The sequence below is a fragment of the Fusarium flagelliforme genome (assembly GCF_020744385.1).
Source record: "Fusarium flagelliforme strain FIESC 12 MPI-CAGE-AA-0113 chromosome Unknown B0J16scaffold_2, whole genome shotgun sequence".
NCBI lineage: Eukaryota > Fungi > Ascomycota > Sordariomycetes > Hypocreales > Nectriaceae > Fusarium > Fusarium flagelliforme.
Genome location: NW_025763504.1, coordinates 1616010 through 1640151, shown reverse-complemented (window position 1 = coordinate 1640151; position 24142 = coordinate 1616010). Strand labels below are relative to the sequence as shown.

General features: G+C 48.4%; 3 protein-coding genes across 3 annotated transcripts; 1 reads left to right on the top strand and 2 right to left on the bottom strand.

Annotated features, from left to right (window-relative positions):
- Window positions 1–2120: 2120 nt before the first annotated feature.
- On the bottom strand, window positions 2121–6213 carry B0J16DRAFT_57165 (uncharacterized protein). The gene is made up of 3 exons (XM_046134079.1): window positions 5986–6213; window positions 2932–5901; window positions 2121–2880 (listed from the first exon to the last, which is right to left on the bottom strand). The coding sequence occupies exons 1-3, from the start codon at window positions 6042–6044 to the stop codon at window positions 2205–2207; spliced, it is 3705 nt and encodes a 1234-aa protein (XP_045986176.1). The 5' UTR covers window positions 6045–6213; the 3' UTR covers window positions 2121–2204.
- A 1092-nt stretch (window positions 6214–7305) lies between these two features.
- Window positions 7306–11230, bottom strand: B0J16DRAFT_57151 (uncharacterized protein). Its single transcript, XM_046134078.1, has 2 exons — window positions 10926–11230; window positions 7306–10836 (listed from the first exon to the last, which is right to left on the bottom strand). The coding sequence occupies exons 1-2, from the start codon at window positions 11019–11021 to the stop codon at window positions 7429–7431; spliced, it is 3504 nt and encodes a 1167-aa protein (XP_045986175.1). The 5' UTR covers window positions 11022–11230; the 3' UTR covers window positions 7306–7428.
- A 1020-nt stretch (window positions 11231–12250) lies between these two features.
- Window positions 12251–14377, top strand: B0J16DRAFT_380156 (Adenylosuccinate synthetase; the record flags this gene model as incomplete). The annotated part of the gene is made up of 13 exons (XM_046131049.1): window positions 12251–12284; window positions 12411–12421; window positions 12513–12582; window positions 12636–12651; window positions 12713–12733; window positions 12786–12824; window positions 12875–12910; window positions 12976–13118; window positions 13171–13182; window positions 13349–13380; window positions 13434–14195; window positions 14243–14269; window positions 14324–14377. The coding sequence occupies 13 exons, from the start codon at window positions 12251–12253 to the stop codon at window positions 14375–14377; spliced, it is 1257 nt and encodes a 418-aa protein (XP_045986174.1).
- Window positions 14378–24142: the final 9765 nt, after the last annotated feature.

Below are 24142 nucleotides of genomic sequence, written 5' to 3'. Positions count from 1 at the left end.
ACAGCTCAGTGTTAGCCAAGAAAGAATGATCCAATGTGTAATTGGTAGTTCCTTTTTCTTCTGCGTGTACCCGGTAAGTTACTACCTATAGACTAGGTCATGGACATTTGTGAGGGCACACGACATGTCTTGTCTAAGTGTCCCATACAAGGAATACCCATGAGCCCAAGCTCCCAAGCACTTCCAACCCCCGCCCTGTTGCCGGATGCCGGCTTGTTTGTAGAGGCCCTGGAGCTGATGAACCAATTGCAGGGCTTCAGGCGCATCTAAAAGAGAAGCGCCCGGGCGGAACTAGGCAGGGATGTTTGTGGAAATGGATCGCCCGCTACCAACTTTACACTGCTGACATGCGATGGAAAAGGTAAATGGACCAGTCATTGACAGCGAGCTTGTAAGAGATGGACAAAATACTGTAACACCACGAGTCTGTCTCAACATGAGCTGGCTAGTGTGTGAGCTTATCTTGCAGAAGTGCAAATAGCATCATGCTCGCAATGCAGTGATATTATCAAAAGATACTTGATCTCCAATATTTCTCCACTGGCCGCGTCTCTTCGTCTCTGCTCAAACAGGGGCAATCTAGATGTCTCCAGGGTTGACAGTTAACTGACGTACAAAGACGTGACTATGGTGTTGTTTGCCCGTGCCCTTCGACCACCATCATTCGACAGCCGCTCATGCAAGAACTCCTTTCTCATTACCTTCTAGGGCCCTTGATGTCCCGCGAATGCCGCTATCCATGGGGTTATGTAGAGCCCGATAGAAAGAAAATCGTCTCACTGACGGAAGGACGGGTAAGATGACAAATCGATTGCACATGAATGATGAATCGTCCCGTTGCGTCCCCGGCCTCCGGATCTTAGTACAGCAACCTTCCGGGTATCCCGGACTCAATGCCACGGCGATATCTAAATCTAGTAGCGTATCAGAACATATCGACTGGATTAAATTTTTGGATTTGATTCATCTAGGCAAACCTTTTCTTGGGATGGGTCTGTGCATGACTCCTATCTTGTTGCAAAACTGTCAATACCATGGAAATCGTGATCTTGGCTTCGCTTCGTTCTCCAGTTTGCCAAGTCCTCCCTAATGACCGAGGCCCCAAATCACCGGACCTTTATCACCTTTTTACATAGTGTCGACTTGGCTGGCTTGGCTACTTGGTAACAAAAGTCTTTGACTAGTACGTCGTTGGTTTACCTAGCATTGAAGGTGTTCTAATTCGATATACTGAGAGTTGCTATCGGCTTGGCAGGTTTATTTGTTTGACCTCCTTATTGGATTCGCTGCCTATCCGTCTTCCTGTCTCTGTGTACCGTATAGTCCAGTAATTTAAACTACAAAAACTTATGCCTAAATTTTGAGCATTCTGGATCAACGTCATACTCGGTAAATGTATTACAGCTGCCACGAGGAAGATCCACGCTAAAAGCTGAGCTTCAGAAGGGAGTCTCTAGTGTTGCCGGTTCCCGACTTGGACGCCTTCGTTTACTCTAAATGGTCACCAACTGAGAGAACTTTTTTTTTTCTCTTCATACAATATTAGGATATTTAATTCCAGTCATCTCTTACACGTCCTCAGCGAGATGGACTCAAGTAGGTGAATACATCGCATTGAGCAGAGACACAAGCCCACGCATACCTCCTTTGTATGCCACGATAATTAAACATGCCACGCCATAAAGTAAAATGAACACGGACTCTTACACCCACAGATCCTAGCTATCGATGCAGTGCAATCACCAACGCTCACTAGTGCCAAGACCTTGTGACCTCTCGGCACTCAGAAGTTGACAATAAAGCCCAAACATATGCTCTCGGCCGATGCCAGAAACCCGAGTCCCATCTCACCATGACAATGCATCAGCTCGCCGAGACATCCGGCCCAATCCGTTTTTGTGGCTTGATGTGAAACTTATGCTTATCAATTTGAGGTTGTTCAGTTATCAATCAAACCTTGCGATCAGAAATATCTACTATATGATAGCATTAGAAAGTCGAAACATGGGAGTGTACTCAAGTAACATCAAATTTTGAGCCGCATCTGAAAAGATCCTCAGCCCGAGTATATAGTCGGTAGTCTTTCGCATAATCAACTCAACGTTCACCCCGAGCACCCAGCAACTCCTGTCCACCGATCTATGTATATCATATCCTCATCGAATGTGTACCTGTTACGCCTTCGTCTTGTGCTAATCTAACACTCATACCAGCTCCTTTTCCCTTAATATAGTACTTAACTCCTTGAGCTTGACTGGCTTAGACAAGAAAACATCCACGCCGCTTGCGTATGCATCTTGTTGGGCACTTGCTGATGCCAGCCCAGTCAAGGCAAGTATGACTACTGGTTCCCGCTCGTTGCTATGTTCAAAGGCTCGTATCTGTTTTGTAGCTTCAATTCCATCCATTCGCGGCATGCTAATATCCATTAGAATGCAGCTGAATAGGTCGGGGTTTTCTTGAAATCTTTCCACAGCCTCAAGTCCATCTGCTGCTGTAGCATACTTGCTCTTCAGCTTCTTCATGTAAGCGCACAATACTGAGAGGTTGATGGGATTATCATCAACTAATAGGAAACTCTTAGTTCCGTTTGCCGAAGATGATTCCTTTGACACCCCTGTGGGTGCATTTGTCGAAGACGCCCGTGTTGGTGGCCCAGGGCGTTTCATAGACTCCGTTCTCAGACCTGAGGACGTAGGGCTATCATTTGGAACATTGATTCTCGTAGTTCCTCCACTCGAGGACCTTGCCGAGTCGTCGGGTTCTTGGTCTAAGGATTCTTCATCCACCTTCGTCGGCATCAGTGGTGACAGAGCCTGTAAGTCTCCCCATCGACGGAAAGCTATATGAAGAATCCTGGCAAGCTTATGTGGGCCAATACTATGGCACCATGTTAGTAGACCGAGAATTCGGGGTTTATATGTTACTTACGGTTGAGAAACAAACTCATAAACTCGCTGTTCCTCGGATGTCGTCCGTTCCGAAGATCGCTTGTGCGCTGTGATGGCATTTGCACATACAACAACTACAGGAGATCTAACGAGCTCCTCGCTACTCAGAATAGGATCATCCATCGCCATCTCGTTGCACAGCACGAGGTCCGGTGCCACGTCCCGGTATGAAGATTCATGAATAACGTCCATCTCCAACCACCGATGACACATGGTCCGCATAGCAGACATTGGAATACCGCTTGCTGTGCGTGACTTGATCTCCTCCTCTGAAGGGAAGCCGATTAACCGCACCCGCAATCCTTTCAACCGTTTTGCCTCCTCGTCAACCTCGTTCTTCTCCTCTCCCTGCTGTGAAGAGTCCGGATCGTTCGATCGAGACAGAGGCAACGTAATAGTTGCAGTAGTTCCAACGTTGATTTTACTCTCGATCGATATCTTGCCGCCCATGGACGCCACGATCTTCTTGACCAGGCTCAAACCTAGCCCAGTGCCGTGGGAAAGATGGTTTTCTTGAGAGAACGGCTTGAAGAGATCGCTACGAAGAAAGTCTGGAGAAATACCTTGACCAGTATCTGTAACGGAAATCCGGACCACTCGTCTGTCACTATCCTGGTTGTTAGAATACAGTGGTTTTTGGGAAAGTGATACCGTGATTGTGCCGTGTTGCGTGTACTTCAACGCGTTTCCGAAGAGGTTCATCACTACGCGTCGTAGTGCACCGGCGGCTACATGGAAACGATATGGTACATAGGGGTCGATGTCGAGGAAAATTGCTACCTGACTTTCGTGTCCAAGTGGAGCTTCGTACTTGATCGTATCATCGACCTGACCACCCGTCAACTCATTCGAATCAGGGGATTGTGCGTCGTCAATATCCAGGCGTCCGCTTCTGTTGCTAGTTTGCCAGACTTTGTCGGCTTCGTTGCGCCGAAAGACATGGCCAGCAAAGACACTGTCCATGACTTCTTCAACCAAAGCGTCTAATCGGACTTCGGACATGGAAGTACTCGCTGCTATTATTGCGGAAGGATCGGAAACGATGGATCTCTTTCGTGCCCGGCGTTCTCTCTTCCGGTGAACCGCAACTTGGTTGACTTTGGAAAAGTATAGAAGATGATCAATCGTCTCGGAAAGTGTTCGACCACATGTTTCCAGGGTACGCAGTAAGTTCCCCTGAAAGACGTCCAGCTGCGTATCAGAAAGAAGCTCTGCCGCAAGCATGACTCCATGAAGGGGAGTCCGCAACTCGTGAGACAAGGAACCAAGTACATCCGATTGCGCCTTATTTACCAGTAGAGCTTCGAGCCTCTGGGTTTCCGACATCGCCAGCATGCCAAAAGCTCTCAGATAGCTCAGCTCCCCCTCAATGGTAAAGGATCTTGTGGGTGTCATAGTGTAGGCAAAGCCTCCTGCCAGCCATCGATCACGCTTGGGATCCCAAACAGGCAAGAAAGCCAAACTTCTAGCGCCGGGGAATACTCTTGATAGAGATGGCCCCTCTGAAGATCTTGACCAAGGGCGCTCCTTCTTACTGGAAAGGACTGCTGGCGAGCCCTCAAAAATGTCATCTTGTCTGAACACGGAAGTGGAGAGATCTTCCTCAGACGATCCACTAGATAGAAGCTCACCATCCTCGTCGAAATTAAAGATTTTGCCGGTAGGATATCGTCTCAGAAGAGCTGCAAGTAACTTCATTGGCAAGCCGGCGTGAAGATTGGACCCAGCATCTGAATTAATGCTCGATGATGTCGAGGTGGCAAAACCAAGAATACCACAGCATCGCTTTTCTTCTTCATCTGTTGTTTGGTTGGAAGCCTCGTCGCTACTAGATGAAGATTCGGGAGTCGAATGGCTATCGTTATGGAGCATTCCTTCGACTGCTGAGGCCTCAAGATTAGCATCTAGAAAAAGGACACCTTCAATCTCGATTCCTTCGCGTATCAGATTAGCTGCACGAGAAAAAATCTTGGCCATCGCTTTCTCTTTCACGTTTGCCTCGGATTCTCGAGCAGATAGGTGTTTCGACGAAGCACTGGTCATGTTCGCTTGTCCGGCGTCCCCAGAGCTCACAGCAGTCGTTTCACTTCCAGTGTTGGCCTGCGTCGGCACATGCACTGGGAGCGTCTTCTGGAGACTAAGGCTTCTAAATCTTTGTAGAGCCTGCTGTTCAGAATTTAGAGCACCTTCTCTGGTCACATCGTCGTGGAATGCTGGAGAACTAGCGCCGGCTCTCCAACCCGCCATTGTCGATTCCCTCTCCACAAAGGAGCCGATTCCTCTTGTCATTCTCACACTTCTTCTGTAAGCATCGCCTACACTCTTGGACTGGAGATAGTCCATGATATTCGAAGAGACTTCTCGCAGAGCCTGAGTGTCGCTTTCGCTCCAGGTCTCAGCAGCCCTGGGCTGTGGATTCACGACACAATATACACCAATATCGACGCCGGTAGGTGATCGTATAGGAACAGCAGCATAGAATCGAGCGGGACATCCAGATAAGGGGTGCGGTAGTTTCGAAAGTCGAGCATCGGCTTCAAGGTCGGGTATCAGAGTTAGGGGCAGCTCAGTCTCAGGAGCAGAGGGGTCGTTTTTCTGTGCCATAAGAGCCCGATCACATACTGAGAGCTGCCGAGGAAATGTCCCAGGATATAACCAAAACTCCCCATGGTCGTTTCTCGATCGAATCGGTCCAGGTGCAAGAGATGACTTTTGCGTCGTTTCGGCAACGATGTATTGGTGATTACGATCGAACAGAGAGATCAGGGCGCGATCGGTGCCTGTTTTCCATAGTCCCAGCTGCGCAAGTGATGCAAGTACGGTATCTCTTGAGGCCTTTTGTTGCTTAATAGCATCATCGAACGTATTATCTGAGGGAGTGTTTTGGCCTGGAGGAGAGGCGCCTTCGCTTGGCGAGTCTGTGATATCGTTGAGCAACGACGCTCCATACCTAGTAACCTGTGAGCAATTGCGCAAAAGGTGAACCAGCCGCTATATGTGAGCATGGAGGGGTAGGAACAGTGGGAGAACAAACTTGAAGGATTCCCGCTCACGAGCTGGTTCCGAAACCAGCTTGGGCGGGCATGAGGCCATTTTTGGGGTTGGTAATCGACCTTTACCCAACCCTCATCTAAGCTCAGGCTCGTCTTCGAAATACAGTTCCAAGAGTGAAGAAAAGAAGGGAAGTTTGAGTATTCCGAAGAGAATTTGATCCCTGGCAAGCGACTATGTTCTCGATCTTGTAGTGGCGATCTGCAGGGACTGGTGCTCAATGCAGACGATACGTATATACCAGCGAACCAAAAGGCGATATAGTTTAGGCTCTCGGGAATCACCGCGAACAAATCGATTGTTTATATGTATTGTGAGTAAATTGCTTCAAAGTTTGTGTGGTAACACACGAATCCTGCACCATCAAACAGACTCATTAGTCTATCTGTAAAACGAACCGCCAAGGAAATTTGTGAAATGACCTACCGCTGCCAGGTACCGTTCTCGCAAATGGCCGGCCATGCTCCGGGTGTCGGCAGATCTACAAGGTCTCGAACGGTCGATAGTTGGGTATGGTCTAGATTGTTTGTCGATTCTCCATTGATTGATTGATGGTGGGAAGATGGAGGGAGGCGGGAAACAGTTGCGGCTGTTTGGTTAAGAACAAACTATGGGAAGGAACCACCACGAGGCCGAGACCTGGGATCCTCAAGCGCTTAATTCTTGGCTTTCTAGATTGCCCTACTTGATTCAGGCGCAGAAGCAGTTAATCCTGCCTTCTCCAGACCCCTACATCGTAACGGCCCAATAGATATCTGGGACTTGCAGTAGTACCCTTGAAAACGATCGATCCCTGCATGATTAATATTGACGATGGAATGAATGCATTACACACTAACAACAGCACACGAAAGCAAATTCTGGCTTCTTTTTAAATGCCCAGGCAAAATCGGTAAGAACTAGCTGAAGACATCTGACTTTGGATCATAATAGAACAAAAGCTATACTTAGTGATCCGGGCTAAGTTGGATGTCTGTTGCATGCCACCTTCATATTTACCGTACCTTACGAAAGCACCCTCGAAATTCCTCCACAATCTATGGATCACCAACACCTCGCCTAACAAGCCTTGATGCCCAAATTCCTTGATACTGTCGTAAGCCTGGGATCCATTAGAGTGGGAACCAGAGGGAGATCTGCCCCGTTCGTTAGATGCTAACCAGCCAGTGTATAACGACATAATGATGTAACCTTTCGTTTTGTTCTACCGCAAATCACCCAGTAGCAAAACAACATAATCAAAACAGCTTCATATAAACACCAGGGGCCATCTAGTTACGCCTGCCGGTACTAGGTATATACCTCCCCTCAGATTCCGCTTTGCAACGCCATCCAATGCACCAACCTAAGTAGTTGCAGTATTAATCCTCCAAAATAATAATGGTCCTCCAACGCCTGTGCAAAAACAAAGAAACCCTTTTAGGTGTTAGGTGTACATTTCATCTTCTTCCACCATGCGACCCAGAATCAAGCTCTGGATCACAAGCTCGTCGTCCAAGACACGGATATCGTCAAGCTTAGCCTGAGCTGCTGTCGACTTCCGACGCTTTTTATTACCCGTTATTTCCGCAGGCGCGAGAACCGCCTCCACTGTTCCGGTACCTTTATCAAGATATAGCCAGTCAAATGGGTTTCCTGCTTTCTGGTGTTCCAGCAACACTTCTCGTGCTTGCTGCGTCGAAAACACTCTCGAGATCGATGGACCCAAAACACTGGCAAGGAAGACATAGGGCTCCTTAGCCTCGTTGCGGGACTTCTTTGAATCTACCACAACAAGAACTCGTTGCCCATCCAAAAGCCGTGGTCGTTGCTCAATAACTTCGGCCAGTCTCGCTTCGGCTGCTGAATATGGTGGCAAGATTCGAGACCGAAGCGCATTTCCGAGCACAGTAGACGCGCCTGCACAAAGCAAATAGGGTTCCCAATCCACAATAGCCCCCTTGGTGAGGCAAGTCATGATCCATTGAGGAGCCAAACAGGGAAGACCCAGTGCTAATGCCTGCATGTATTTAACCTTTCGCGAGTGATTATCAGCAATGAGTGCCGTGAATCCGCTATCGTAGCTTGGTTTAGTAAGCCTCAAAGCGTCTTCCTCATCCATTACTGGACTCATAGTGTTCATAATGGATGAGTGCTCAAACATGTCTTGAAATCCGTCTGCAAGAATCGTCCCCCCTGACTGCGTAATTTTCGTCTCTATCTTCTTACGCTCCTGGGCTTTGAATTGCGTTGAAAAGGAGAGGGCGAACACCATGCCATCAAACAGCCGCCCCGATTTCTGTACAGAAGCGAAACTCTGTTTGAAGGACCTGCTAGATTTGTGTACTATACTCCTTTCTAGCACGCTTGCGGCAGGCGAAGGGTGCAATTCATCGGTAGATTCAGAATCAAGACGTGGGTGTCTTTTTGATATCCTTCTCAACTTCCCTGCTTGCTGGGGCGATTCTGACTTTGTTCCTGATCGGGCATGCTGCCTGCGCAAGCTGTGATTGCCTCCTGGAGATGGAAGTGTTACCGATTCTGGTCGTTCCGAGCCAGGTGAGTCTTGCGTTCCAGGTGTGGTCTTGTAAGAAAGTGCTGGTGTGGTTGATAGAACACTCAAGCTCGATGATGTTGGTAGCGTTTGACCAGCCGAGCGACTGGCCAGTGGGGTTACTGGAGTAGCTTCAGGTATATCATTGCGTCGTGATCGAGTAGTCATCGGTGGGGGAAGGTCTGCGTAAACATCGCGGGCCGTCTTCTTACGCCGTACTGTTGGATTTGACTCGGCCTTAACGGTCCTCTCCTGGGGTGACTGTAATTCCCGCTCCGACTCTTCTTCGATCATGGAAACATCGGCTGCCTTATGCAAAGGCGACGACATGGTCACCGGTTTCGACTCGAAGTCACCCGTCAAGCCATCCGAGTTAGAAGAACTAAGAAAAGGATTCTTGCGTTTTTGTCGGACTGCACGGCCATAGGTCCTGTTGGTCCGTCTACGTGGCGGGGGTAACGATGAAGGCTCTGAGTGATCGTTAGGGCCTTCCAGCAAGTCCCCGTCGTCCATGCGGAGACGGGGTAGCTCAGGCTCTGATGGTTCTGGGTATTCGATAGGTGCTGTGGGTGGCATGGATGGCGCTGGACTGGTGGCAGGTATCATATCTTCATCTACCACAACCTTATCAGCGTCCACCAGCACGACGTCACCGTCGTGGTCAACCTGCTGATTCTCGGGAGCGCTATGTCCAGGAGTGGCCTTGGTAGATTCAATCGGAAGAGTTTCGTTGGAAGCCACCACTCCTTTTTGAGAATCATCCACAAGGGCAGGCAAGTCCTGACCCTTGCTGAGATCGTTGCCAGCCTTGGACTGTGCATGGCTTGGTTTTGAATTTTCAGTTGGCGAAATCTTTCTCTTCTTCCTCGATGGTTGCTCTGTCGAGTCTTGTCTGATCTTTGGTGTAAAACTAACACGACCTAGCTCCTCTGCCGCCTTTGCCTTTTTCCGTTCAATCCTCTTCCGCCTCTCCATCCGTCGGATTGCGTCGTCGGAGTCGTCGTCAGAGTTCATGGGGGAAATCACAATTGATCCCATGATCTTCCTCTCTTGTGATTTTTTCATTGGTTCGTAATGGGACATAGGCTCAGTAGTACTTGATGACCTGGGTGCTTGGGCACGAGGCGTAGGGTCTGAGGAGGAAGGAGACTCTGGTATCATGTCGCCGCCAGCAGATCTAGTACCCAGAGGCGTTTGCGCTCGTGTAGAGCCTCCATGCTCATCTCTTAACGACGTCTCGGGTATCTCGTGCAGGCGTTGAGGACTCGATGTACGGATATCGGTTGGCGATGAGACGTTGGCTCTATTTTTCAATGGGGATGTCTCTATAAGATTCGATGACTTCGAGTTGAAAAGCTTCGGAGAAGGTCGTGACGATGTTGGGCTAATGTGTTTAACGGCTGAGGAAAACTGCGTCGTGCCGAACAATTGACTTCCGGCTAGAGGGGCAGCAATATTCGGTTTCGCAGCAAACGGATTCTTGGGGACAGCAGGCGTCTCGAATGTCGGCGCATTGGGACGGTGCGGGGTTTGGCCATTGTTCAACTGCGATGTCCCATCAGGATGCCTCCAGTCACCTCTAGTGTTCTCGAAGCCTGCATCCTCTGAGACCTGGGATGAAGGTCGACCCAGCTCGCTTAAGTTGGCAAAGTTGACGGCCCCTGTGTCGTCATCTTGAAGAGTCCGGGGCTCAAGAGATCCAGATTGTGTATCACCATTGACAGGACTTGAGGGTATAATATCGCAAAATTCGGTATAATCACGGTCGAAATTGACCTGTGTCGGAGTTTGTTGAGAAAAGTCCATCTTGTGCAAGGCGCCGACCGCAGTGCTATTCAGCGGCTTCGTTCTCCCGATCAGAGGCTTGGGTGCATCGTGTTGCACTTCTTGCAGCTTCGCGCTGTCATGGCGCGCATGTAAGTCGCTCAAATCTCGAGGTTTAATGAAAGTGTCGTGGCCTCGAGTTTTGCTTCTGTCAGTAATCGGGTTCACGCGATTCTCGAGGCCCTGGGTATCTTCTTTTAGTATGCCGGCCTTCGAAGTACATTGCTTTTTTGGGTGTGTCAGTGCCAACCCTGTTTCGTCCCAGTGCGACGGATCGCCACTCTTAGGAGCGGGTCTCACTGAGCGCGCCTCGTCTGCTAACGCGTCGTGAGAAGTAACGGCCTCGGATACCACTTTTTCGTTGGCTGTCGAATCCGACGATAGCACGACGACTTCACTTGTGGGTGAAGGTATCTGTCTCGGGGTTGACAGGTCTAATTTCGAGGACGACACGACTTTGGAGGGCGAACTGCTAAGCTGTACGAAGCAATACAAGTGTTAGCGCATCCTGGTTGAATGGGTGCAAACCCCAGTGTAAAGTGATTTCAGCTGCACTGTTGACGTACCGTGCCGACGCCAAACTCGGCCCTGTAGGCCTCAATGATGGCCTGGCTATCCTGCGACTCATTGCTGCCTGCTTGAAGCAACTGGGAGTCCATCATTTTGGTGAGTCACGCATCTTCCAAGTGAAGATGGGCGCGAGTAGGCTACTTGCTGCAAATTTGGAGAAGGAAAACGAAGAGAGTGTGTCTCCTTGCGGCTAAATTGGAGTGAATTGACCGGAAAGGAAACAAAGAGAGGCAGACACTGCGAACGTTCGTGACGCGACAGCACGTGACGTGCACTTAAACATCGAATTGATCAATTGCTGCACCAACCACTTGACTAAGGATCGTGAATCTAGCAAGTGACGCTAAAGTACAACGGTAGCCTCGTTAGACGGACCTGTTTGTTAAATTTATCTCATTCACCATCGAAAAAATGGCTCCGATAATGCTCTGACTACTGCTGCTTTCAGCGTTGACCTAGACTTTGATGCAACTAACAACTCCAGCCAATCAGCATTTCACATGGTATTTCCTGTGGTAGATACCTACCTAGTAGATAAAGAACTTTTTGGGCACAGGAAGCAAATAAACAGATAAACTCGCATTTCTTGTACCTAGTTACAATGGGTAGGAATGGCAATGCGATTCATGTGTCCATACCAATTAACGTATAGATCAAAACTCACTAGGTTGGAAGGTATTCCACTCCCCTTCAACTCCATGACAACAGTAATCTATGTGCAGAAGTCTCTGCCGCCTGCTCACTTCATTCCAAGTCCCAAATAACATCATCCTCTGGGCTGTTCTTTGGTCAATTACACCAAACATTAGAGAAAAACTGCTGATCATTGGGACCCGCTTTGAACATCTGGCTTTGAGACTCGTCAGGTATAGTGAATAGTCTTATCTAGGGCTAGGGCTCCTTATGCCATGAAGACTTGAAGCTTGGCATATGATACCTACTCATAAAGACGAATAGAAAGACAGATTTTCCTAGATAACTGACCTCACAAGGACAACGTTTGCAAACTCCCCATATAGAGAAAGTACGTCATGAGTGCTCTTTTAGTATAAATCTCTGAGCATTGCTATCCATAGTGACTAAGAAAAATACCGTATGGAGCGCAATCATAAATTTAGAGGGGCATTTGTTTGGTTGTTTGGGGTATTAACAATTGTACCTTAAATGACTGGAATGATTCACAGCCCCGGTGCCGGTGCTACCGTAACTCATGCAAGCTTCTGCCCCGCTCCGATGATGCCCCGCGTCATGCCCCGCGCCTTTTTTTCTATCTTGCAACATCGACAAACATCGTGTTCAACGAATTTTACAGTAGCGCAATATGACGATAAAGGTTATTCTTGGTGCTCAATGGGGTGAGTTTCGTCTTATTATTCCCTGCATTGCCTCTTGCTGGCTTGCTCTGGCAATTTCAAGTCCCAGCATGGGGTGATTTATTTACGATATTCATGAGGGACAGATACTAACTTGTTGAATCATAGGCGATGAGGGCGTACGTATTCCCTTGCGATTCGAACCCGACAAACCCTTCTTTCTATCATTGCTGCGACTCGCCTGATTTCTAACGATGTGCCGTTATATAGAAGGGAAAGTTGACCGACATCCTTGCCCCTGACGCACAACTTTGCGCTCGTGCTGCTGGAGGTCACAATGGTAAGACGACTATGTCGCTTCAACATGCAATGAGTACTAACGAATTATCTTAGCCGGTCATTCCATCGTGTTAGTTGGCTATCCATTCGCCAATCGTGCTCATAACTAATATTCAACTTCTTCTCTACAGCGCCAATGGCGTATCCTACAGGTGCGTATAAGCAAACATGAGAATCTCCTGATAGCTACTGACATGCATCTAGCTTCCACCTCCTGCCCAGTGGACTTATCAACCCCAACTGGTAATTTCCCAAGACACGATACTTGTAAGATCTGAAGCTAAGATATCAAGCCTCAACTTCATTGGCAGCGGCGTCGTTTTCCACGTGTAAGTATTGATGTTATCATCTACTATGCCTCTTGCGGACGGCCGATATGCTAACTCAAATTCAGTCCAAGCTTCTTCTCGGAGATGGCCGCATTGGTAGAGAAGGGTCTTCCCTCGGTCGAGGATCGCCTGCTCGTGTCGGACCGAGTGCATATCATCTTGCAGCAGCACATCGCAGTCGATGGACTTGAAGAGAAGGAACTTGGAGGTGTGTCCTTGTAACAGCGATCGAGCGCGATGCACATCTAACTGTTCGGCAGACAAGAAGATCGGTACCACCGGCAGAGGCACGTTATCGTCCTTCCTCGGGTCTTTTGTCAGAGAAGCACGAGACTAAGGATAGTCGGGATATCTACTATCATGATGAATCTTAGTCTCGTGTGCTTTAGCACCCCTTGGAATCACTATATGGTGGGATTTTATTAACATTGATAACAGGTATCGGTCCTACCTACTCCAAGGCCGCGGCAGTAAGATATACTCGGTTTTAGTATCAACTGGATGTTCACTAAACCCATCATAGCGAGAGGGTGTTCGTCTCGTTGACGTCTTCAACAAGGAGCTATTTGACTCCAAGCTTCGACGCCTCGAAGCCGGTTACCGCAAGCGCTTCGGAGATCTTTTCGAATACGACCTCGAGGAGGAAATTGCTCGATTTGACGAATACCGACCGAAACTCGCAAAGTACGCCGTTGACGGTGTTTCCTTCATGAAGGCAGCCCAGGAGGACAACAAGAACATTATTGTTGAAGGAGCCAACGCCCTGATGCTCGACATCAAGTATGGCTCATACCCATTCGTCACCTCATCTAACACAACGATCGGTGGCATCATTGGCGGTCTCACCTTGAACCCCAAGAACATCACCGAGACAATCGGTGTTGTGAAGGCTTACACCACACGAGTTGGTCAGGGAGCTTTCAAGACTGAGGATACTGGAGAGATTGGAACCCAGCTCCAGGAGATTGGACGAGAATGGGGAACCTCGACTGGCCGTCGCCGTAGATGTGGATGGCTCGACCTTGTGGTTGTCAAGTACAGCGCTTCGATCAACTACTACTCCGCTCTGAACCTTACGAAGCTCGATGTCCTCGACACTTTTGAGACGATCAAGATTGCCATTGCCTACAAGGTTGATGGTGAGGAACTCGACCACTACCCCGCTGACCTCGACCTCCTGGAGCGCGCCGAGGTAGTTTACCACGAGATGCCCGGCTGGCAGAAGCCCACAACTGGCGCCAAGACTTTCTACGACCTCCCTAAACAAGCCAGAGAATACATCGAGGTAGGATAAGCGACATTGTGAGATTGAGTTTTGCTAATAGGTCTCAGTACATTGAGAAGTATGTTGGAGTTAAGGTAGGTTTATTCTTGGAGGTTTCCGCTCAACAGGCTTTTGCTGACATCTCCTAGGTCAAGTGGATTGGCACCGGCCCTGACCGTGAGGCCATGATCATGCGCGCTTAAGCAATTACCAGATGGCGCATTTGCGGAACAAGATGGTGAGTTGGGTGTTATGGAAGGCCGCAGATCAACCAGGCCGGGAAACGATGTTTATTGTATACACGGATGGCGTCTTTTTCGACCATAGAGCCTTTCATACAAGCTGCTATAGCTCATTTAGCTGAAGTTATGGATTTGGGGACAATTTTCAGTTCGTTTTTGAGCTAACAAAATAGACTTGCGGATTCAGAGATCACGGAGAACAATGGTCGGCAGTGAACCGGATCTCATGACACCAGTCGGAAAGTCACTTGTCAGTCAATGACCATCAGTCGTCTCTTGGACCTTGACAGACGACCTACATACTGTGGCCGAAGAAGTCAAACAGGACACCAATGGGACGAACTAACCTGACATAGCTCACACAAAACTATAAACATATTGCTATACCAAATTCATCTACCTATTGTCATTGTGAGGTTTGGAGATTAGGGATCTTGAGCCCCTGGGTTGAACAAGTGGGATATTGGCGGTTGATTTAGAGGTTTTAAGGATCGAGACAGATCATGATATAGATTCATTTTAGACGTTTGGAATAGATGTTTACTTGCTACCTACGAGAGTTCTGCTTACCCATGATCCTACTGTTTGTAAGGAGAGTTTGTAACCTCCATTTAATTCAACAAAACTTGGGCTTGACAAGCATCAATGTTGTTCCATTACCCTACTGTTAGTAGTTGGACTGGCAGTGTTCGTATACTGAAGACAAGCATGATTGTCTGGCTGATGAGCTACGTAAGTACTGGGTCCGTCTGTCATCATTTAAGTACAGTTAGGCACTGCAGCTGTCGAACGTGGCGGTCCGCTCAACTTGGTTGTCATCCATGTTGCTGCAGAGACTTCTCAGATCTCCAAAATATCCTTCATGTATAGTCGAAGGGGTCCTGCATTCGCCAGCTGGCATACTCCAAGCGCTTGCTATACTTGATCCATGAGTAACAGGAATGAAGATGCCTACTGAGCACACACTGATTATTACATTGCTGCCCTGTCATTATCAATATCTCATGGAGCCTCCACGTGTATCCTATGATAGCTGTCTACAGTTGCTTCCGTCTCGAAGCTGCAACGGGCCTCATTCAATGCCTGCCCAGTAAGGGACGAACACCTTGTGAGAGTGAGTCCACGGCTGGGCATACTTTTCGGTACTATTTGAATGCATGTCTCTACTTCCATTTATGGGACTTCCAACGTGAAGCTGTTGTGAGCCTCTGGGGCTCCCGATACTCAAGATGCAACGGGTTTCCGGGAGGGTTCCTAGCTCAACGGGGCCACTGACTTCTGAGGTCAAAGCCTACGAACGTCAAGATCGTTGATAGTCAAACGCCATGCTCCAGCAAGAGATGCATATGCTTCTCGTATTCCCAGTTGTCTCTTTCCTCGTGGAAACGTCAACTTACATGTCTAGACTCGGGCATCATGCATTTGCAGAGACGACTCCATTCAACTCGAGATCAACAACAATTGCGTTGTTACGAGACAACAAATGGATATTCTACAACTATCCAGGATTCTGAATTGCATTGACGCTTTGACTTTGTCTCTAGCCAACTCATCATCAAGGTTATTGCTGTCAAGCTCCATCTCGCTCAAGATCGCCGGCAGTTGCTCTGAGGCGTGAATTGAACAAACAACTCTATCGTCAATTCCGGTCCCTATTGCATTGACCTAATCGTCCTTGCCTTGAGCCAGCTCATCATTAAGGTTATTGCTGTCGCTAACAAACTCCATCAACTCTATACCGAGCCCCTCCTCGGTGAATCGCGAAATCCACTTATAGATCCATCGTGATATCCCGCACGGCAGTCATCCGGCTCGGTGTAATGCGGCCATCCGGACCGGTGCGGAAACATACAGTGGTTTCTGCATAATACGTGAATACGCTGGATCGATATCAAGCTGCATGGCAGGTCTCGGGTAGAAACAGCTTGTACAGTCGATTTGGTTTAGGCGCAGAAGCTCACCGGGTAAGTGCATGTTAGGAGGGGAAAGGGCGCCGTTAGAATAATCGCATGGCATGGCATGGTATGGCATGACATAACCCACTTTCAGTGTTGTTTCTAGTGATGTATCAGAAGCGCAGGTGTGAGGTTGTTCAAGTAAAGTTAGTGAGATAATGCTGTCTGAGGTGAGGTTGAAGTCTGGACCCTCATAGGCCATGGCAACTTTAACAACCAATCCTGTACCTGGAAACACTGTGGTAAGTAAAACGCTCATGGTATTCCTAAGGAAGCGTATACCGAGACTTCAATATACACCATCTTTTGTTATCAAACACCTTGAATCAAGTGGTTCAAGAACGAGCTTGACTCTCAGACTCAAACGTGGAGCATCATCTCCGTTATCACTACCCTAGACCAGTCCCCTATCGCAGATCATCATTATCCCCCACGGAAAGTAACCTCACCAAGATCATCACTACGGTCCCGTGAGAGGTCAGCACACCCACCCCCTCACTGTCTGTTCTCTTACTCAAGCCAAGAAAGGGCCAGACGCGCCCTTTTTTGCCTGTCAAGCATGTCATCGCCAATATTGACACAGTCCAGGGTCTGGAGTTCCTGCAGCGAAGACCATACGAATCCTACGCCGTCACACGAAAGATCACATGGACACAGAACAAGACATCTCATTGCAGGTTTGATACTAAGACATCACAAATTCAAATAACTCAGGCGCCACCTCCGCAACTTAGTCCCCCTCCTTTGATGGTAGAGTTGTTCTGTGCAGCGTTCCCTTTTGCGCACTAGGATACAACCAGGCAAGATGATCACTACATACTCTGGCTAATCACACAAGCACCAGAAGCCAAACCAACCTAACGGAGACGGTGGAATAAGTAGGGGAATAACATTACCTTCAAGGTCGAGGCGGTCACGAGAAAGGGGGTGTGACCTTGTTAAGCCCAGCCAACTTGACTCGAATTATAGATGCCCCTATCACTTAGACTCTCTCTAGAGAGTAGGAGGCATAGTGGTCTGAATAGTTGCGTTTCGACTAAATGAAATGAGTTCAACAAGGAAGCAAGCAAACATGCATGCATAGCGGAGGCTGTTTGATAATCTCCCTTTCATGCAAGACGATCCAATTGCCCATCAATTACCGCAATATTGTATACCTCTAGTACATGCAGGAGGCTCAAGATAATAGATGGATGTCGTCAGAGCTTTGCCGCAGATTGCAGACTGAGGCCCAAGCGGTCGGATCTTCATGAGCGGCTATAGCCAATAACCGTATCACGGAAGGATTATGTTTGCTTCTCTCCTTTCAGTCAGCCACCAACTGAAAGTGCAGCATGTTGGTTCTTGTACACTCATGGACTTTGGTGTCCGTCAGAGCAAGCACAGACGGCCCCAGGGCCATGGAACTGTAACAATCACACCATTCTCTGGTGTAAGCGCCTACTGGAACAAACAAAGAGAGAAGGACTATTCAGGGATGTCTTGGACTCGTAACGCTTTACGGATACTAATACAAACAATAATTTTTATGGTGTAGCCTAACCGCTGCGGACGGCAACTTCAGCCACCGACGATGCCGAGTCCGAAGCCTGGAGAAATCCGGGGTAAGTTGTATTGTAGCGTAATAATTAATTTACTGGGGCTCAAACGTCAGTGTCCGACTCAAGAGGGGTCTGTTCTGCCAAGACCTAGACACTCGGTTGGTTCGGTGCAACACAAGACGCCGTGACAACCTCTTATGGGTTAGGAATCAGACCATTACAGTAGCGACAAAACACAATATGACAGGTAAATTCAGTAATGCCTCAGAAAATTGGGAAATGGGACGTTGTACAATGCCATTCATGACAATTACATTGCTTTACTGTACTGTACTCCTGCAAATGCATGTCCATAGCTACTAGACCTACATGACGGCACGGAAGCATCCTCGGCTCCCCGCAAACTCGACAAGTCTCATTCTCATTCTCCTCTTATCGTTCTCCCTCTATCTCTCTCCAACAATCATGGCAAGTTCCCCACGTCAAGGGGCGCAGCACAAGAAAGGTCTGGGTTTGGTTTAGACGTGATTGGCTCAGACTCTCAAACTGTTGCGTACAACGAAATGCAACCGCGTGGCGATCTCAGCTGCCAGAAGTGCTGCATCGTCCTATCCTGCAAATGAGGGTCATCGTGAAGAATTACTGTACAGGACTTGCAGTACAACAAACAGCCTGAGACTGACAACCACATATTTCATCAAACTGCTACGACGGAAGAAGCAGCTCGATGCAATGCAACGATATCCCGATTTCGATTCGCCTCGTTGCAATCACCAGTTCTGTCTGGCTCAGTCTCGCCACACACGCCTGTTTCTCTGTCATGTCCTCTTCCTAGAGGTTCATGTTCGGTGCAACATGACAAGTCTTTTCTAGGACTCTCGACGTACAGGAAACCTTTTGCCTCGTATCATACAAATGAGGTATTCAGACATCTGTCTCGTTTGAGCCGCCAGCACCCGACCCCTAGACCACAAACCTCTTGGCTCTTTGCCTCTCCTCTGCGTCCAAGCGAGGCGGCCGAAATGGATCTTCGATGGTCCCGACGCAGGCCTGTCGATTATGTAGAGTACGGGTTACGCTGGGGTGTTTCAAAGGCGAAATTTGAACCCTTGGAGCGCCCATGATAACCCAGGTTGTGAGCTTGTGTGTAACCCCCATGTCCCAATTGACCACTCAGCGCAGGCACGGGGATTGCACGGCAAGGTAGAATACCCCCTGATAAGCCACGACAACAGGCTTACCTTTTGTCCAAAAGCATCCAGATGCAGCAGCCTGATAGGAATTATGCCCCCGGGCTGGCTTGGTCTTTTGGTGTTGGTGAACAGGACGGCAGGAGCAGGCATCGCACAGACGTTGAAGCTAGAGATGTGCCCTTGGACGGAAACATATTCTCGGCTGTCAGATGTTGGCTGAGTGGCCAATATTACCTCCTTTTTTCTTGGCTGGTGTCTCTCGAGGACCCTTCACTTGAAGAGTGTAATCTCAGGAAGACGTAGAAGTGTTCTAGAGCATACCTATCTCGATATCTCATCTCGAAATCCGACTGTCCCTACGTAACTGTACATATAGACAATACCGTACAGTACAGATATAGCAGAGACAATAAGAGCACACATCCTTGCTGGTTGCAGCAGAACCTGCAGTAGAGGCATTGTGGCATGACGGGCCCGGACAAAAGTGACAAGCTCCTTCAATGCAAATTTGCGCCAGTCCAGCCGACTTTTTGGTTCAACAAATATTGACCCCGGCTCGAGAGAGAGAAAAAAGACATTGCAAGAATGCGGGGAAACGCACGTTGAATGTGATATGTCAGATCTGCCTAGTAAGCAAGACAAGGCACGATGCAACGCTCCAGGCTAAAGCCTAGACCACTAGACCACCCAAGCCACCTTCAGCCAAAGACATACGACACGGAGGCAAAAGCTGTAAGGGCAATAGAAGGAAAAAGAAATTTTTGCAGGAGAACCCGTTATTCAAGCCAGGTGGACCCTGCTTCCGAATGTCTCTGAAAAAACGTGTCTGCGTTGAAAACACCATATGCAAGGGATGATGTTCATCCTGCAGGTGAGAAGCGGAAGCGAAGTCGGACGTTTTGATATGATAGGTCAAAATCAGTGACAGACTGTTGAACCGACCTCATCTCGCTTGCCCAGAGGTTCGAGACTCAGCAGAGTAACGACGTCAGGGAGCATGTCGAGCATCAGCATCAGCATGCGGCTCGCGACAGGCCCAGATGTCAACCCTAGACTGGTCGTGAGAATTGCACATCGTAATAGGAATAGAATTGAAATACTTGGCTGGATTTCGCTTCGGAGTCATTGCCTGCCGCTGAAGCGAAAGTGCAGAACGCATAGGATGCTACGCTATCGCTATACCACGGCAAGCTTGAAGCCGCTATGTCAGGGGTTTGAATTGCAAATCTGACAGCATGCGAGCTTGGCAGCCGTTATCAGAATGTCACTGATAGAATGCCTATTGTAAGACGACCGTTGAGTTAAACATTGTGGATGATAAACTAACGAGTGTCTTTGGGCTTTTGCTCCGGTCTAGATCGCCCTTATGATAGGTAACTAACTTAAACACTGAGACTTCTCTAGATGATTCTCATGACTCAACTCGAGTCAACTTGATCAACCCTTGCTTGAGAGCCTGAGGCTGTCAGCAGACACAGTCAGACAGACCCTGAATTAACCACGCGGAGCGGTAAGGAGAGCATCGTATCCAAGAAACCGGGAATTAATTGACTAAAATGAAGAAGAGTTTTCATCTACAAGCAAGTAGAGAAAATCTTGCTTTCGGTCAGGTACCGTGATGTCTGTCCGTAACCAATATGAAGTTCATTCTGGCCCATGCGACCAATCTTTGAATGACACGGCACTTGAGGGCGCCTGTGAACCAATCAAAAGAGCATGCACACGCACTCCCCCTGGGCTTTAGAGGATTTTCAGCGGGAAGAGCGGGCGGCTTCACTCGGACCTGAGCGATTGCTAAATCAAGGTCAAGGTCAAGGATCGCAAGGTCAGGTCAATGTCAATCAAACCAAGGACAGAACAGGACAAGGTCACGTCTGAGAAAGAATGAAGGAAAAAGATCCACCTATAGACACACAGTCACAGAGTTAGTCACAGTCAGAATTAGAATCACGGCCTGAAAAACCTCAAACAAGTGCCAGGCACGCGCCGCTATTCGAAACGTGCTGATGATCAGATCAGATCAGACCAAGTTCACGCAAGTCATAGACACAGTCATCAGGGCCGTTAATCGGCGACTGACAGTCAAAGAAACACCATGACTACGGGACGTTGACATTTTACCCATAATTATTAAGCTGGAGTCGTTGTGTCAACGATCTCAGTACTGTAGTCATCATAAAAATCGGGAAAAATTCAAACAAAACACGCCCTTCAATGAGGCCAGAGTGACGAAATCTTTCTAAACCTCGGTCACGATGGTGTACCGAAAAGCAGAAAGAGAAAAACTTTACAGAGTCTCCATTAAAACTCCTCCACTCCAGTGGAATCCGATCTCATTGCACAACCCAATCTCACGATGGCATCAGCTCACCAGGAGAGGTCCGGGCTGAGCTTCAAGCTTAGGTCAAGGGATAGGGAAAGTAAAAAATTTTAGGGACTTGAAAATTCATTCTCATGTCGTCATGCAAGCAATCGGCCGATCTGGTCATTCTAATCACCCAATCCTAGTTGAAATGAAGCTTGGCATTCTCTGTCAAAGCGCCTTCACCTTTTGGGACAAGCCTTAAGTCTGTCTCCCAGCAAAACTGCACCAAGAGAATAAGGGACGCATGGACATTTCGTACAGGAAAAAGCAACTAATCATCGAGAATTGCATACGGGGAGACGGACAAAGTGGAATCTCTAGCTGTTAGTTAGTTACAGGACTCGAGGCAGTAACAGAGCACACCAAAAAAGAAAAGGCCTTGATAGCCTTACTGTCCTGGACTCAACTAGTAAAGGTGTGCCGTTAGCTAGTTCAATCTCTTTCAGCTCTAACTTCGAACGGAAAGGTAAAGTAAGGTAGCGAGCGATAGGCTCTTGCAGATCATGCCCAACTGGGCAGACTCTGTCCGGGCTATTCCTGTCATCCTAGTCCCTTATTCCCCTTCTGTCAGGGAACCCTGATACCTATTAAGGTGAGCAACTCTGGGGATATCTCTTGGCATGCCATCCCAAGGCTAACAGTACCCGTAGAAGGATCAGATGTCCTGTCAGGCTTCAGTGAATAGCAAGAGAGACACGGGATAGGGGGCAATCTTGGTCTCAGGAGACTGAAAATTTCGGAAACAAGAATTTTTTTTATGGTCCAAGTTAATCAATCTAAGGTTCAATCTCAGTTGCTGTCAGATCATGGTGGTTTCTTGACGAATGAGATGGCTCACCTGGCCTTTTACCCTTGTGTGCACGAGGCCACCATCAGTTACAGTCATACCACACCACCACCACACCACTATCATACCTTTTCGGGTCTTATCGCTGTAATTCCAGGATGCGGCTGGCTGTGTTGAGTCTGCAAACTCTTCGGTTGGTTGCCTCTTTAAAGCGCGCAATGTTGACATGCATGAGAGATTTCGGAGTTGTACCCGACCAGTCCCTTCGTAAATGATTCTGCAAGGCACAGATTGTACGTACAATACGTAGATACATTCCTTCTCGGTACAACAAAACCCTCCAACCGACTCAAGCCGACCTGTGTCGGCAAGGAACGCAAGCTGCTTCAGGTTCATTCTCGGGAAAACCTTACCCAGAGGACGAAGGAATATTAGTATAGTAGATTGTATAGTAATCTTCTGTTGGCTTTAAACAACCGACATTGCCCTAGCCTCTAGCCTCCCCCTCTGGACTGGACCCTTATACCCTTGACCCTGGGCCTGACCTTGAAAGATGCGATGCCGCCGTCTGCGGTGCGGTGCGGTCGTTCTCGCGTCATCCTAGGCGAGCGATCTGTTAATTTAGTCGTTTCTTTTTCGCAGATCGAGTACTGTAGCGCTGGATCAGTAGTTGCCCGACAGCTCTAGCGCTGCGACCAATGTAAATTGTTCTTCCACTTGTTGAATCTCATTGAACGGACATTTATCTGCAGCCTGGCTTGGCTAGACTCTAACTCTTCACCCTATCCCATCTTTACTTTACTGTAAAAAGGCCGCCACCAGGCTGAGCACGGGCTTTGTCTTCGACTTCGTCTTCAAAGATAGGGGCTGGTAGGCTAGACCAGACTAACAAAGGCCAAGTTCACGAGCACCTACCTACCAGAGGCCTCTGTCTTGGGTCCTGGTCAGAGGGTGAGGTGATCGGTGATCCCACCATCACGACCAGCACCAGACCAATCTTGAATATCCTTTCTCAGATTGAAGCTCCTGATAATCCTTGTAGCTGCTCGAACACCCTCAGCTGAGATGGTTCGTCTCCTGTTCCGGTGATGTGCTGCACTTTTTTTCTTATTGCCTGCGATGTATGTAAGCCGTCAAGTTGAACGATGTGACCCTGCAGGTCTCGCTTCAAGAGTGGTTGGACAAATAAATTTGTAGCTGAGGCGACCTCGCATTTTGGGATGACAGACAACGCCACAAAAACTCAACTCGGAAGGACACTGCTGATAGATTCGCGCGTTAATCTCGTTTGGGAATTATTGAGATGCAGGCTGTACAAGAGGTGGACGAATCGATCATCAGCAATGCATCTTTCGGGATGCTTCGCTTACACGAAGGCGAGACAGGTGAGATTTTGGTAGTACTACTATCCTATACAGAATGTCAGAAGACTCCCGTCTGTATATGGTAGCAAAGCTAATTCTGCTACCAGGGGGAAGATAGAATCGATCGGGCTTGCCGTAAACTTGCCCATACAAGCCAACTCCTTAACACGATCCAAGGATTTGAACCCTTCAGTGCCAAAATCTTTTAAGTTAGCGGGCAAGAGGGAGCTCCCTGGTTCCCGCGTGGCCAGTGCATCGAGCCCTGTCCCCTGTAAATATCACAGCCCAGCACTCTCACATCACAGAACATTAGCGTACCTTAGTTCCTGATGCTGTCACGGATCTGTAAGCAGAGCCTACATCAAGCCCAAACGGTAGACGACTCTAATAGACAGTTAACGAGTCTCGGCGTTGACGATGAATTATTGATTATCTCGGGAAAAGCCTCACCGGTTCCAGACCTAGACCTTGACAATCACAGCGAAATAGAGTTCAGGAACCTGGTAGCGGGCTGAGCGGCT